This window comes from Lupinus angustifolius, chromosome LG12 (assembly GCF_001865875.1).
Source record: "Lupinus angustifolius cultivar Tanjil chromosome LG12, LupAngTanjil_v1.0, whole genome shotgun sequence".
NCBI lineage: Eukaryota > Viridiplantae > Streptophyta > Magnoliopsida > Fabales > Fabaceae > Lupinus > Lupinus angustifolius.
In genome coordinates, this window is record NC_032020.1 from 17573731 (window position 1) to 17588296 (window position 14566).

Here is a 14566-nt window from a genome sequence, read left to right on the forward strand (position 1 = left end):
AAAAATTGGTTTTAGTTCCTCCCTTATATTTCAAAATTTTGATTTTAGTCCATAATAATTATATTTCTAATACAATCCTTCATGTCATACTAATTGGTAGCATAACCAATTGTTGTATTAACACATTATTTATAGAGACTAAAATCTAAATATTTAGCTGAAGTAGGGAACAAAAAGTAAATATAATAAAATCTTATTTGTTATAAGAAGAATACACATTGGGATATGTGAGGATAACATAAATTATAATTCTGAAACCATCCCGAAAACACACATGATGAAATTGTTAAAACTTTGAACCTATAAAAATAAGTTGTTGAGACTGACCGGAAGTTGCTTATTTTTATGTCAATACAATTTGAATCGTATGATTCATCTTCTACATCTTAAAAGGTAATCAAGTAATCAAGATAATAGACAAATTGGTTATCTACATCTAAAATCACTCGATTCTTTTATATACAGGAATTCGTAACACAAATAATTAAAAATTGAACTTTAACCAAATATTTTTTTAGCAACTGTTCTTTTACTTAGCATCTTCATTTTCTATAATTGCAATTATTTTATTGAGAAACAGATTGAAAATATTACAGCAAATATATTTTTATTGAGTTTATGATATGATTCTCTGGACAAGGGAAAGTATTATTTTGAATTAACTGTAATGTTGGATACTAACTTTTAGAGAATAATATTTAATAGTTGAATGTGTCACATGTTCAATGGTTAAACTTACGTCAAGGTTTCAAGATATGGATATATCATGAATTCAATTATGACAAATCGGAGATTAGCAATGGTTAATCGGTAGCGCGACTAATTTTATAGGCCAAGGTTGTGGCTATATCAGCCCGGTGGTGTTTTCTCCTAACTTTAGGAACAAGTGGTTGCAATATAATACATGGTATTAAATTAGAAAGTGAGAAAAGCTAATAATAAAATATGAAGAGAATACATTAACACAATTAGTGACACATCCTTGAGTCTAAGCAAACCAGAATGTCACCTAATGGGTAGAAAAACTGAGATATTATGCTTTCCTGTATATAACACGCCTTTCTCGCTTGTATTCTACTTCCTCCCTCTGGTGCATAATTAAAAGAGCTCTTCTCACCTGCACAATGTAGATTATATCAATGAATACCAGCAATCAAAACATACAGGAAGTCTTAAGAATCTTTTCAGTTTAGTTGCTGGCTACTTACAATAGATTCATTCATTCCCATTCTGCTAAGGTCATCAATCAGCCTTCTTTCTGATATGTGGTTTCCAATCCCAATTCTTCTCTTTATCTGAGTTTCTGCTTGCTGCACGCAGTGCAAACAATTTATCCATCAGGATGTGACGATTAATGAAAAAAAAATATGGTTTCATCACAAGACAAACCTTTATTTCATTTGCCATATCAGGTGTAAGATTTATTTGTTGGTTTATTCCAGACTTGGCTGCATCCATTGTAGACACATTGAAAAGTTTCATTGCCTCTTGCACATTCTCCTCATTAGCAGAATTAGATCTGGTATTGAAATTTAATCATCAAGCTACATTTTGTCTAAAGAAAGATGCATGGAGCATAAAAGGGGAAAAGGAAAAAAAGATACTACAAAAAATGTAGGCGCCTATAAAGGCTTTTTCTATCTGTCCATAACTTCTATATTATTGAACCAACTAATACAGCAACTAAATATAAAGTATAGACGCCACTGTACATAGAGAAACCACTTTTGGATAGTGTTTTGTTTTCTTAAATGAAAAACAAGACTTATGATTGCTAGCTTTGCACAAAAAACTACTGATCAAGTTTGGACGACTTAACATGGAATATGAATCTGCATGCACCAGAGTATGTAATATCCTATATTCTACGCATGCACCAATTGTTTTAATATCTTGATGAACTACACCCAGATAGTTATGAATAAAAGTAAGAAGTTTAAGCAAGAATAGTTGCAATACTTACAATTTCATCTTGGCAAGTGCCTCACTCAACCTAATAATAGCTTCCAGCTGCCTTACAGTAATTGGTATTGCAGCAGCTTCTCCAGTTTCATTTGCTTGCTGCCTCATATCCTGTATTTTTTTCCACACAGAAAGAAGTGAATTATTCTGTTTCTAATAGCAGATACATTACATCAAACAAGCATTGTCAGGAGCGACATGGCAAGATATTGCAATAAATGGATAGTAATACAAGAAGTTCTGAAACTAATATCCAAAAGACCAATAAAGGCCCAATTCATTCCCAATATCATGTAAAGCTTCTAATATCCAAATTAAGCTGAAGGAGAACATGAAATTTATGTATGCTAATTAATTGATAACATTCATTTTTACCTGTCTGATTTTCACATAATTATTCTGCAGTAGTGATGCTGCAGATTCTGACAGACGAGGATGGCATACTGCTCGACAATATTGTAAATACCTATTCAGATAGCAGAGCTAAACTTTAACCCTCAAGTAATTGAAAAAACTGCATGGAAAACTGACTAAGTTGATAGATATAGCATACCTCTTCAGCCAATTCTCTTCTTTCGGAACCCTGTTCTCACCCATGGTTGCATCAGCTGATGCATGAACCTTTATGATATGACTAGCCATGATCTGTAGTTAAAATTAGTCAACCAATGACTTAAGGTTGAAAATCAAATATTATACAGATCATCATATTCAATGGGGTCTGAAAACTAGTCCATTAATGCAACATGCAAGATAAAAGAGCTTCACTTTATTCAAAAGGTGGGCTACTGTTTGCTAAATATTACACTAGATAAATTTGAAGAACTAACCACAACACAGAAGAAACAAATTTGATATTCAGAGGTTCCAAAAGAAAGTCCTACATGGTGAAAACAGAACAGTCAAAGTTACCTTGTCTTGATTGTAGTTTCTGTTGTCCTTCACAATGAAGATTAAGTCAAACCTAGAAAGAATAGTTGTCTGCAAATCAATATTATCCTGTGCAGTCTGGGGGAACATTTAAAGTTACTATTAGTCTCATGATGAATATTTTTTTTTAGAAACTGAAAAGGATAAAAAATAGTTATATGGAATTAGACCTTAAGATCATCATAACGTCCTGATGGGGGGTTAGCAGCAGCAAGAACAGAAGTCCTTGAATTAAGAACAGTTGTTATCCCAGCTTTGGCTATGGATATAGTTTGTTGTTCCATGGCTTCATGAATGGCAACCCTACAAAGCATAAACCACAAAATTTCACCATGACCCATTGATGATGAATTACAGAGAGAAATACCAAACAGTTCACAATACCTATCTTCTGGTCTCATCTTGTCGAACTCATCAATGCAGACAACACCTCCATCTGCCAAGACCATGGCTCCTCCTTCAAGATAAAATTCACGCTGAATTCCACAAAATAAGAATCAGAAGCTTCTCGAACAAAATCGGTGAAGGACTAGCTCATGATCACATCTCAAATTCTAAATAATATGATGATAGAAATTTTCCATATAATACAAAACAATGTATGAGGTGAAGAACTTACAGTGCTGCTATCTTGAATTACAGAAGCTGTGAGACCAGCAGCTGATGAGCCTTTTCCAGAAGTATAAACAGCAATAGGAGCTGTCTTTTCTACGAACTTGAGAAACTGTAAAAGGTAATTGTCACATCATGTAAGGAAATGCAAGCTATAATGTGAACAACTAAATGATCAAGTTATTTAAATTTGTCAAGCTAAAACTTAGAAGAAAAGAAAACATTTATAGATGAAATGCACTGGCAAAAGCAGTTCACTATTCGATACAAAACCAATGATAACACAAATGGCATAGACAGTTTTTAACAACTCAACCGCCATGCAATAATAAGGAGAACAACTGTAGAGAAAGAAAATACAAAGAGCTTAACCTGGGACTTCGCTGTAGATGGATCCCCTAGAAGCAAGACATTGATATCACCTCTTAACTTCACTCCATCAGGCAAATTCTGCTCGTTTGATAAAAAAAAAATGACCATGTTATCAGCTGCCATGAATAGACTTTGTTTTTCCTAACAATATATGTCCTCATCAAAGACAACAGTATACCTTTCTTGATCCACTAAACAGAAGACATGCTACAGCCTTTTTTATATCATCATGCCCAAATATAGAAGGAGCAATCTTAGAGCATATATTCTTATAGGCATCAGGTTCTGCAGCAAATTTTTTGAATTCTTCTATCTGCAAACAATACAGAACAATTATATATACCATCAATCTCTATAGATGAAGTAAAGGTTTATAAGCTGGGGGAAGAACATATGATACAACCCACTGAAAATAACATTTCATAGAAACCCCGAGATTTTCTAAGTGTAACATTCAGCTAAACCAAGAAATTCATGAAAGCAACAAACAAAGTACTAAACAAGGAAGATGCAATCAGTCATTTTATAATTGTTTCAGGGTTGAACACTGACCTCTTCAGTTGTAAATGCAGCATCGCCTTGAGACTTGGCATCATTTGATTCTTCCATTCCTACAACCCTAATATAAGGCTGTCTAACAGCAACTGCTCCCTTGTGGCTGCATTTTGTACATATAACTTAAGCACTGATGGTGAGCTACAAATAAATTAAAATATTCAAAAACAAAAGTTGTTGATGATGAGCCTCACGATGTAGAGGAGTTGGAAGCTTGGTAAATACTATAAATTCCAATGACTGTCAATCTTGAGCCAGGTACCACTTTTTGAACAAGACGACGATCGACAGAGAGAAGTAGATTTCTAGGAAGCTCTCCAGTTGGAACATCCTTCAATAGCAACATAGAAAATGAATTATATGATTATCATAGCTAGTGTTGTTTAAGCTTTATACTAATCAAATTCATATCATTTATTGATTACCTCTGGGTTTTCTTGAAGTTTCAAGGTTTGTTGATCAACATACTTGCTCTTGTCAGGAACCACAAGCCATGGATCAATTGGGCATGGTTCTTCTCCAGGCTACAAACAAAAACCTTGGGATAAGTTATGCAAAATATAAAGAAAACAAGGTGAGAATGAATAAGACGCAGCAGACAAACCTGAGGAACATGATCACAGGAACGGGGAACAATGGCTCCCCCAAGTCCAGGGCGACATGGAACTTGCTTCCCGTTCTTGCAATTCTTACAGATCAGGGTTACATAAGTTGCCTTAGCCTTAGTCCTTGATGCAGCAATAGTAATCCCAGAAATTTTTACAAGCTTTGATATGTATTGAGCCTATAACAAAAAAAACATTCCAATTCAAATCCAAACCATCAATCATAGACATTATAATAATCAGTATAAAAAAGCATAAAAATCCAAAGATGTAATATGAACAATTTGACGAAACAAAAAAATTTGTAATGTAAATGTTTCTGTGTAATCAAATACATTTTTCTATTAAACAAAATTAGACGTATAACAAAAAGTAATCACATATTGAGCCTATACAAAAAATGTCAATTAGGTTTTCTATGTGTAAACTATGCATTGAGCCCATGACAACAGAATACTCCAATAAGGTCGAAGTGCAAGTTAAGTTAGGTTAAATCCATCACAGTTCATTAAATCGTTCGAATTAGGTCAAATCCAAGAACAATCATTCACTTACCCCAAGCGATCTCATTGAGATAGCATCCTCCTTGGAAGTGAGCAAGATTTGAACATCACCAGTAGCGGCATCTTCCATGAGCCCTGAATCACCAACAACCTTGGTCTTGAGACCGGAAAGAACTTGAGCGGCGGCGGTTTCGAACAAGGGGAGGAAATCGGAGGGCGAGGAGCGGAGTTTTGCGGGGAGTTCAGGATCGAAGGAGTTGAGATCCTCGACGTCGATGAGAAGGGAGTTAGGGTTGTGGAGGAGGGATTCACGGTAAGGGAAGACATTGTTGTGAGACTCGAAGTTACGAATGAACTCATTGAATTTCAAGAGGAGAGAGTGGTTTGAAGCATCGGCTTCTCCTTCCCATGAATTCGCTTGGTCGCTGTAATATATGCCTCCTTCGTCCCAACCTGACATTTTTTCTCTCTCTCTCTCTCTCGCTCTCTATAAGATTATGACTCAGGGTTTGGAAATGAGTGAGAAAACCAGAAGAAGAAGAATAAAAAGACCAATGTCGTTTTTGGCGGGAAACAATAGCGGGAAATGATGCAATGGGCTTCTACTTGCACCCGCTTCCACGTGCCATGGGCTTCTACTTGCACCCTGCTTCCACGTGCCATGGGCTTCTACTTGCACCCGCTTCCACATGCCATGGGCTTCTACTTGCACCCGCTTCCACGTGCCATGGGCTTCTACTTCCACCCGCTTCCACATGCCATGGGCTTCTACGGTCCTGACAATATAAACATTTCGGCTATTAAAATTAATATTGATTTTTTATCTCATTGGATGTTATTAAAGTTAATATTAATTTTTAGCTACTATATTTTTTTATTAATTTAAAGTTACTTACAATGTTTTTTATTATATTTATTGAATTTTAGTTATACATCTATATTCACTATATATAAAACCAAAACTTAAAATAACTTTCCTCATTGTGTAATTTTTATTTTCTATATTGCCCTTAACATTATTTAATTTTTACAAAAAAACTATATAATCCTAAGCAACTACCACCAACACATTAATTAATCACATATCCCACCTTAAATTAAACATTATCATAAACAAAAAAATATATATAATATATAAAAATTTAATATTTAGTATCACATAATATTCGCCGGCAAGCACGAAGTGTCTCTACGCACTAATATATATTATTATGATTCTTGTAATGATTATTTATATATTAATTATCTATACTATAAACTTATCCTTTTATATTTTTAATAACTACTATAAACTTCCACATATTACTTTCATTTTTTATATTAATAATTTAATATCATTAATTTTCCACATATTCTCTTATTTCTATCTTCTATCTTTCTCCACCCAATAGGCACAAAATGAGAAATTGACATAAGTTTTATGTATATCATATCAACTATCACATATTATATTTTATTGAGTTTATATACTGCACTCTTATATTTAAATTGTTTTTCTTAAATAATATAATATGAAGATCATAGCAGGTGACCGACACAAAGTACCGGTCAACACGCTACTTACAATAAATTGAAAACTAGATTGATTTTAATGAATGTTTACAAATATATGGTATGAAAACATACAAGTACTATCCATAGTTTCCATACTTACATAGTTTGTTTTATTGTGATTAGTAATTATTACTACTAGTGTGTTAACAGGCACTACCGTGCCTGTCAATCCGCTTTCCTATTGTTTGTAATGTGTATTCTATATATTAAGTTGTATTATATATTGTAATTTGCAGTTGAATATATATTCGTTTGAGGTAATTGTTCAATCTTAAAGAAAAGATGCATATACATTTGTAACTTATCTCCAAAATAACTTCATGAAAGTTAGGTTAGGTTTTTCCTTTATTAAGTAGTATAGATATGCAACTTATAATTAATATATTTAAGGTGGTTATATAGGATTATATGGTTTTTTTAAATTAAATTTTTGAAGGGCAAAATAGGAATATATAAATTATGCCATGGTGGTGGTTACATCATGTTTTGACTTTATATATAGTATAGATGTAGATTATTAAATGGTCAAGCAACTTGTAATAACTTTCTTAAGTACAATAATTATGGGAGCACCAAATGCATTTTAGAGCCTAGGTTCCTTAAGGTATATTAAAAAGGTATTTTATGAGAGATAAATTCTAATTCAAAAAACAAAGATGTTATTTACAAAATCACAAAATATTGTAATTATGAATAGAATGCCACTTCATTGGATAGTTGTTAGAGTGTAAAATGAGTGTACTGACAGTATAAAAATTTATATATAATCAGTGCATCATTTATTATTCATTTACAATATTTTTATTTAAAAAGTCAATGAAAACTAAAAATCAATGGTGGATAATGTAGTGACAATGTAAAAACCCTTTACACTGTCGGTATTCTTTTTATCTGGTTGTTATATATAAGGCTACCATCTTAAATGAGAATGTTGATTTATTTCTCTTACTATAAATACTCAAATATACGTTTCTTTTCTTCCATCCAATTTCATTCAACTTCATTTCTCTCTTTCCATTTAACCATTTCATTTCCTTTTTCCATCTCTCTCTTTTCTAAATGGGAACCGCAATTCTTCTTTCCCACGATTGCCTTCAAGGGAGGTTACGCAATGTTGCCTTGGCCCTCGCCACGTCATGTATCGCAAACAGACACAACAAATCATAACCAAAATTTCAACTCCTATAACCGCCGCTGTAGGCGGACTCCATTGCCTCCCAATCATCTTGGCCGGAGCCGCTCCGACGATAAATCGATGAAATTCCCGGCAACCACGAATCTTGTAATAGGCCAAGTTAAGATTCTTAAGAGAGGTGAGAAGTTCAGCATTGAGAATCAACTGATGACAGTGAAGAAGCAAATTAGGGTTTCAGATGCGAAGGAAATGATGTATGCGGGATCGGCGTTTGTTACGTCTCCGCCTCCGAGCTTTGTTCCGGTTCCCGGTTTTTTAGGGAGGAACGATGCAACAACTAATAATTTGAGGCGGTTACTTCGGCTTCATGATTAATCAATAAATGCATGATTGTGTTGTTTGTAGTTATTTTTCTTCTTGTGGTGTTATATGATGCTCGCATGATCTCCAACATGCTTCCGTTTTTAAAGAGGATTAACGTTGGGTGCGATCGCGTTGAAAACAATGGTTATGTAGAGATAGATGAAGATTTATTGCTTAGTCATTTTGGATTGTGACAAACTGACAATAATGACAAAGGTTTTTGGATTTTCATATCGAAGATATGAATGAAGGAAATTTGTTAGATGTGTTGTTTCTCTTAGTTGGTTGATTGTATTGTGTATGATGTAGTTATGAAATTTAATAGCAACAGTAATGCAATAAAATCTCCAACTTTCTATTATGATGTGAATTGTTACTATGACCTAATTCATTATGATTTGATATAATCTGAACTGTTGTTGAAAGAAAACCACTTGTAACTTGCCTCTTCCCCTGGGGCATCATACATTTAGACCTTTTATTGAAATTTGTCAGGACTACATAGATATAATTATGTTCCATGATTATGCATACCATATGGTTGATTGCATTTATCTCAAGAGTGTAATATATATATATTTATACTTATAAAGATTTATACACATTCAATGTATCATTCATTTTTATTTGTATTACTTTTTTTGAAGATTTATTGATGATTAACAATGAATAATGGATGCGGTGACACTATATAAAACTTTTACACTTTAAATGTATACATATTTTTCTCTTATCTCAATGGAACTTGTTTGTTTTCAGAGGTTGCTTGATATGAATTAAACATTGGCCTTTTCTTACTCAAGATGCATGTAAAACTGTTTGATTACTTCTTGGAATAGGGGTGCCTGGAAGCTTGATAACACAAATAATGCTTAATTTGGGTTACTTGTTGGATTTCACGGGGATGATTAGTGAATTTAATTTTTTGGTGTTCAGTTGCATATACTAGTTTTAGAATCATCGAGCCACTCTAAATTGATTATGTTGTTGTATAAGCAATAACCTTTTTTAATAATGTTGGGAAATTTAATGGGAACTATTGTCTTTTATTGCATTTATGATGGAAAAATATTTACAAGCTCTTGCTCTCCCAATTCAATTCATGGAGCCTGAGATAGTCTCAAACTGTGGTATCACTTATCTCTGGCAATATCTTTTTCCAGAACCAGTGCTTTCTCCACAAAAATGCAATCTCTTCAATGGGAACTCCCTTGGTTTCAGGTAGGAGCAAATGAACAAATATGGTCATGAATGTAACCCAAGCAGCGAAAAACAGGAAGATCCCAAACTTCAATGAACAAAGAAGGGAAAGAAAGACTTGTGCAATTATGAAAGTGAATAGAAGGTTAACAGCAACTGTGATACTTTGTCCTGCTGATCGAATTTCTAATGGAAATATCTCACTTGGGACAGTCCACCCAAGTGGGCCCCATGACCATCCAAATGCTACAACAAATAGGCAAATCACAGCTACAACCACTGCTGAAAACTTTTTTGACAATTCTTGGGTTGGTCCAAACTTGGTCCCTAAAATTATGGCAACAATAACCTGTTCATGTAAAAGATGAAAGTAAAGTCATTTGCTTGATAAATATAACTTTGAAGTCAATTTCTTGATACATATAAAGTAAAGTCAATTGCTTGATAAATATAAAGTAAGTCAGCCTCTCTCAAAAGGGGAGTTGTCCCATTTTTTGTACCACTTCATGTACCATTGCTTCTGTTTGGTCGGAAAAAAATTATTTAAATTTAAATTATAATTACTAAATATTTATGTGGTTACACATCTCCTGACATATGGAGTGACACAAAAGAGTGAGACAAAAGAAGATTGGAACCAGTGAAAAGGTGGTCTAGTTTTGTAGTAACTACTTTCCTATTCTTGAACTTGACAAATTCCCTCCCCACAGAAAGTATGTTCTAATATGAAACCAGAGAAAAACAGTTGCAACCAATTGTCATATGGCTTAGGAGCTGAAGAAAAGAGTTTTTGTCGAGTGGCGGATCAGTGGTTTAAATCAAATAATCAATTCTAATTTGTGTAATCTAATTCTAGTATAATGTGATCCCTTTGCCTCATTCCATCAAAAATGAGTTCCATGATAATACATCATAAAAATTGAAAAATGTGTAAGTGTATTTGCTCATATTCTAGCATCATTTCAAATTATCAATGTTCCTGTAAGCATAGTTAGAATTTGCAATAGTATTTTACCTGGCATATAACCATTTGTATTCCACCACTGATGAGTAGAGGTCTCCTACCCAATCTGTCTACTGTTGCAATAGAAATGAATGTCGAAAAAGCGAGAACTCCTCCGGTCAAGGCTGAGGCGTAGAGAGATGCATCTCCACCAAATCCCATGCTTTGAAATAGCACTGGAGCATAAAATAGAATTGAATTTATGCCAGTCAGAATCTGGAAGAAAGGCATGAAGATTGCCATGATCAACTCTGGCCTGTATCTTTTTTCAAATATGTTCCGAAAGGGGTGCTTTATTGAGCTTGCAAATTCACTTGCCTCAACCATATCTTGAAACTCTGCATCAACATCATTTGTTCCTCTGATTTTTTCAAGGAGCTTCTTTCCTTCTTCCTTTAATCCTCGTTGTACTAAGCTATTCGGAGTATCGGGAAGAAATATCCCTCCTACAGTCATCAAAATAGCTGGTATAGCAGCCAGGCCAAGTGAGAGCCTCCACCCCCATGGTTTAATCTTTTGTGTTCCAAAATTGATCATATTTGCTGTAAAAATACCGAAAGTTGTCGCTACTTGAAACATCATGTTCAAACCTCCTCGGAGGTGGGTTGGGGCCATCTCTGATAAATAAAGCGGAACTGCCTTCAAGAGAACAGACAAAAGTAGTTATATTAAGTTTTGAAGTCTAAGACTCTCATCTATGAATGAATTCTCTTTTTCAACTGAAATGTACTTTTATGGACCATTCATTGACTATTTCTATCACATTACTAACATTTTGTCCTCTAAATTTTATGAACTCTGGTTTAAAATTATAGTATCAAATACACCTATGGTTGCATTATTTTCATTGCAAATGAAGATATTTGTAGTAAAATGCAGCCACAACTATGGTCACTATGTGGCTGGATAGACCACCAAAAGTGCAATGTTTTGGTTACAATTACCTTTGTTTTGTGCATTTTAAAACACAATTGGTTATGGTTTAAATAGGAAACAATTGGTTTCTCCTTTTCCAAATCAACCAATTTTCTAAATAAACCAATGTTTCAAAACAAGAAGATTGTATATGCATAAAAGTTGATCATAGCTAAAGATTGGAGAAAATGAGAGTACCTGATTCCCAAAGCCAATGCCAACACCAAGCATAATACGACCTATGAAAAGCATTACCAGATTGACAGCTCCAGCATTCAGAGCTGATCCAACAAGAAAACTAACACCACCAACTATGATACTAATACGGCGTCCATACTTCCTTGTAACTATCGATGCCAATAGGGATGCAACTAAACCAGCAATGTATAGGGAAGAAGTAAATGTTGCAAGTTTCTGACTATCAAACTTGCAATAGTTGTTTTCATGGGCATGCATTTTATGAGTGTATACTGAAGGGAAAAACTCCAGAAGAAAGTCATCCATAGAAGTAACTCCTCCTGTTAATACATCAGACAAAATTTCATATATATGAGTATTAGGATTATGCTTGCATATTCTGATAAGGAAAATGGTAATAAATGTTATGGATCATCTAACAATAAAAAGACTTGAGTAGTCTGAACTACATAATGTAATTCTATAATGATTCTTATATAAAAGATTTGAGTCATACATAGATTAAATTACATTCTTTTCATAATTCATACATGTTTTTTTCTCCCTAAAACTTAATCCAAAACATATGCTATCTCAGTTAGAGACATTACCATTAACTAGCAGGGTGGGAAGTAACTAGTTTTAGAAGAACAAATCAAAGTAAGTGATTAAATGCAACTTAATGAATTGTGGAAGATGAAAAGTATAAAATAATGAAAGTTGTGAGTGAGAATATGAAAAATGGATGAACCTGAAATGCCAACATCATATCCAAAGAGAGAACCACCAGTGGCAGCAACAATACATGCAATAATGACATAAGCAGTGACCCTTCCATTGTATTGTTCTGCTCTCTCCTTATTCACAACACCTGTTGCAAAAGACCCACCAGCCATTTCCTCCACTCTCCTTTATCTTCACTGCAATTAGATTTATATACACGTCTTCCACCTATTTACGTCCATCAAATATCATCATTTTATCATTTTTCTATATTAGAGTAAGTGTGAATAAAATTGTTTAGAGTTTTGTTTAGTTTTAAAAATATTTTGATATAAAATGATTAAATAGGATACATATCATGATTTTAGTGTCTAAAGGATATAACATATTTATTTATACTAGAATATAATTTATCATCTTATACTACAACATATTTTATTCTAATGTTTTTATTACTGTTCAAATCTTTGTTCAAATGTGAGGTACACTTCATTTATTGAATAAAGTATGAATTGTGCTTTTAATACTAAAATTGTATTTTATGACGACCGAAAATGACTTGACTTGACTATAACTTTAATACTTGACTATAGCTTTAATTACATAGTCAAACATTTATTATATTATGAGAGAAAAAGATATATATGTATAAGCTTTTTATATTATTATTGTATTATTTATCTTTCATTTTTTATCATTATTAAATTTTAAATAAAATTAATACAAATAAATAATATATTATAGAATAATTATATATAAAATTTTATATTGTGCATATATATTACATTTCTTTCCTTAAACAAAAACGATTTATATACATATGTTTGCATAGTAGATATCTATTAAGGGGTAGTGGGGGCATGGGCACCATAAAGTTGTACAAATAATAAATGGTGTATATTGTATATTGTTAACCCTTGTATGAATAAAATATGGTCAAATTTTGAAATCAGTGTTCTCTCTTTTGTTGTGATTCAATATACATTCTCTTTTCCTAAGTGTTTTTTAGGAAAATAATCTCCCTTTTGTTGTTGGGATACAATACACATTCTCTTTTCCTAAGTGTTTTTTAGGAAAATAAATTTATTCTCATTTATCATCATAAAGATAAGAATATAATATATATGTATTGTTAGCATAAAGATTTATGTAGTTAATAAATTATATATTACTCATTTGTATTACTTTTCCTTAAAAATCAATAATAATAAATTATGAATAATACAAGATATAATTACATTGTATAAAACTTAAAGACTTTCACTTAATATACCTTTTCTCATAAACTAAAGAAATATTAGTTATTAATTTTACAACTCTATCATTACATAGGTTTTTTTAGTATAAGCAAACATATCTCTTCCCATGAACAATAAACTAATATCATGCAAAAGTGTGTGATGATTCATGTGAATCATCAAATATTTGATATTTAATATAATATGATGTTACTTGTGATCTATTAAACCTTACACCATCAATCAAATATATTAGTGGTTATATTTAGTTAATAAGATAGGGAAATGAAAAATTGTAATTATTATAGATCAAATGATAAAATTAATGTCTTAACCTGTACTTTACATATATACATATATTATGTATATCGAAATATTTGACTTTTAAATAGTTTTTTATTTTAATATATACTATATATTATATTCATATATTAATATATATATATATATAATTATAAAATATTTTAAATATAACTTTATATATTATTTAATATTTGATTATATATTTAATATATAAATATTATTGAATTCTACTTAATTTAAATTTAGCTCATTTAGTTTATAAAAAAAGTTATTTTAACTAAATAAAATGGTGAATTTTACACAAATATAAAGTTAATTTGGCTAATTGCTAATATTATTCTCAAAATTATTGCAGGTCGTTTGAAATAAATGATTATGATTAGATTGCCAGTTAAAAAAGCTTCAAGTCATATATA

General features: G+C 32.2%; 2 protein-coding genes and 1 pseudogene across 2 annotated transcripts; 1 reads left to right on the forward strand and 2 right to left on the reverse strand.

The window, feature by feature from the left end:
- Positions 797-6042, reverse strand: LOC109362959 (DNA replication licensing factor MCM5). The gene is made up of 17 exons (XM_019609063.1): positions 5592-6042; positions 5036-5215; positions 4857-4955; positions 4626-4762; positions 4429-4534; positions 4055-4189; positions 3877-3954; positions 3512-3616; positions 3277-3368; positions 3063-3195; positions 2875-2970; positions 2516-2607; positions 2338-2428; positions 1964-2073; positions 1390-1519; positions 1209-1310; positions 797-1117 (listed from the first exon to the last, which is right to left on the reverse strand). Exons 1-17 carry the CDS (start codon positions 5997-5999, stop codon positions 1034-1036), a joined length of 2178 nt encoding a protein of 725 aa, XP_019464608.1. The 5' UTR covers positions 6000-6042; the 3' UTR covers positions 797-1033.
- Positions 8054-8952, forward strand: LOC109362954 (annotated as a pseudogene).
- On the reverse strand, positions 9364-12816 carry LOC109362952 (sugar transport protein 7-like). Its single transcript, XM_019609057.1, has 4 exons — positions 12638-12816; positions 11908-12227; positions 10807-11433; positions 9364-10140 (listed from the first exon to the last, which is right to left on the reverse strand). Exons 1-4 carry the CDS (start codon positions 12780-12782, stop codon positions 9712-9714), a joined length of 1521 nt encoding a protein of 506 aa, XP_019464602.1. The 5' UTR covers positions 12783-12816; the 3' UTR covers positions 9364-9711.

Excerpts from the sequence above, each read along its gene's own strand:
- LOC109362959 (XM_019609063.1), bottom strand. The coding sequence starts at position 5,999 with ATGTCAGGTTGGGACGAAGGAGGCATATATTACAGCGACCAAGCGAAT. Across the intron at positions 2,608-2,874 it reads GAAACTACAATCAAGACAAG|ATCATGGCTAGTCATATCAT; the intron begins GTAACTTTGACT and ends TTTTAACTACAG. Across the intron at positions 1,520-1,963 it reads GCACTTGCCAAGATGAAATT|ATCTAATTCTGCTAATGAGG; the intron begins GTAAGTATTGCA and ends TTTCAATACCAG.
- LOC109362952 (XM_019609057.1), bottom strand. The coding sequence starts at position 12,782 with ATGGCTGGTGGGTCTTTTGCAACAGGTGTTGTGAATAAGGAGAGAGCA. Across the intron at positions 11,434-11,907 it reads GCATTGGCTTTGGGAATCAG|GCAGTTCCGCTTTATTTATC; the intron begins GTACTCTCATTT and ends GTTCTCTTGAAG. Across the intron at positions 10,141-10,806 it reads TACAAATGGTTATATGCCAG|GTTATTGTTGCCATAATTTT; the intron begins GTAAAATACTAT and ends TTACATGAACAG.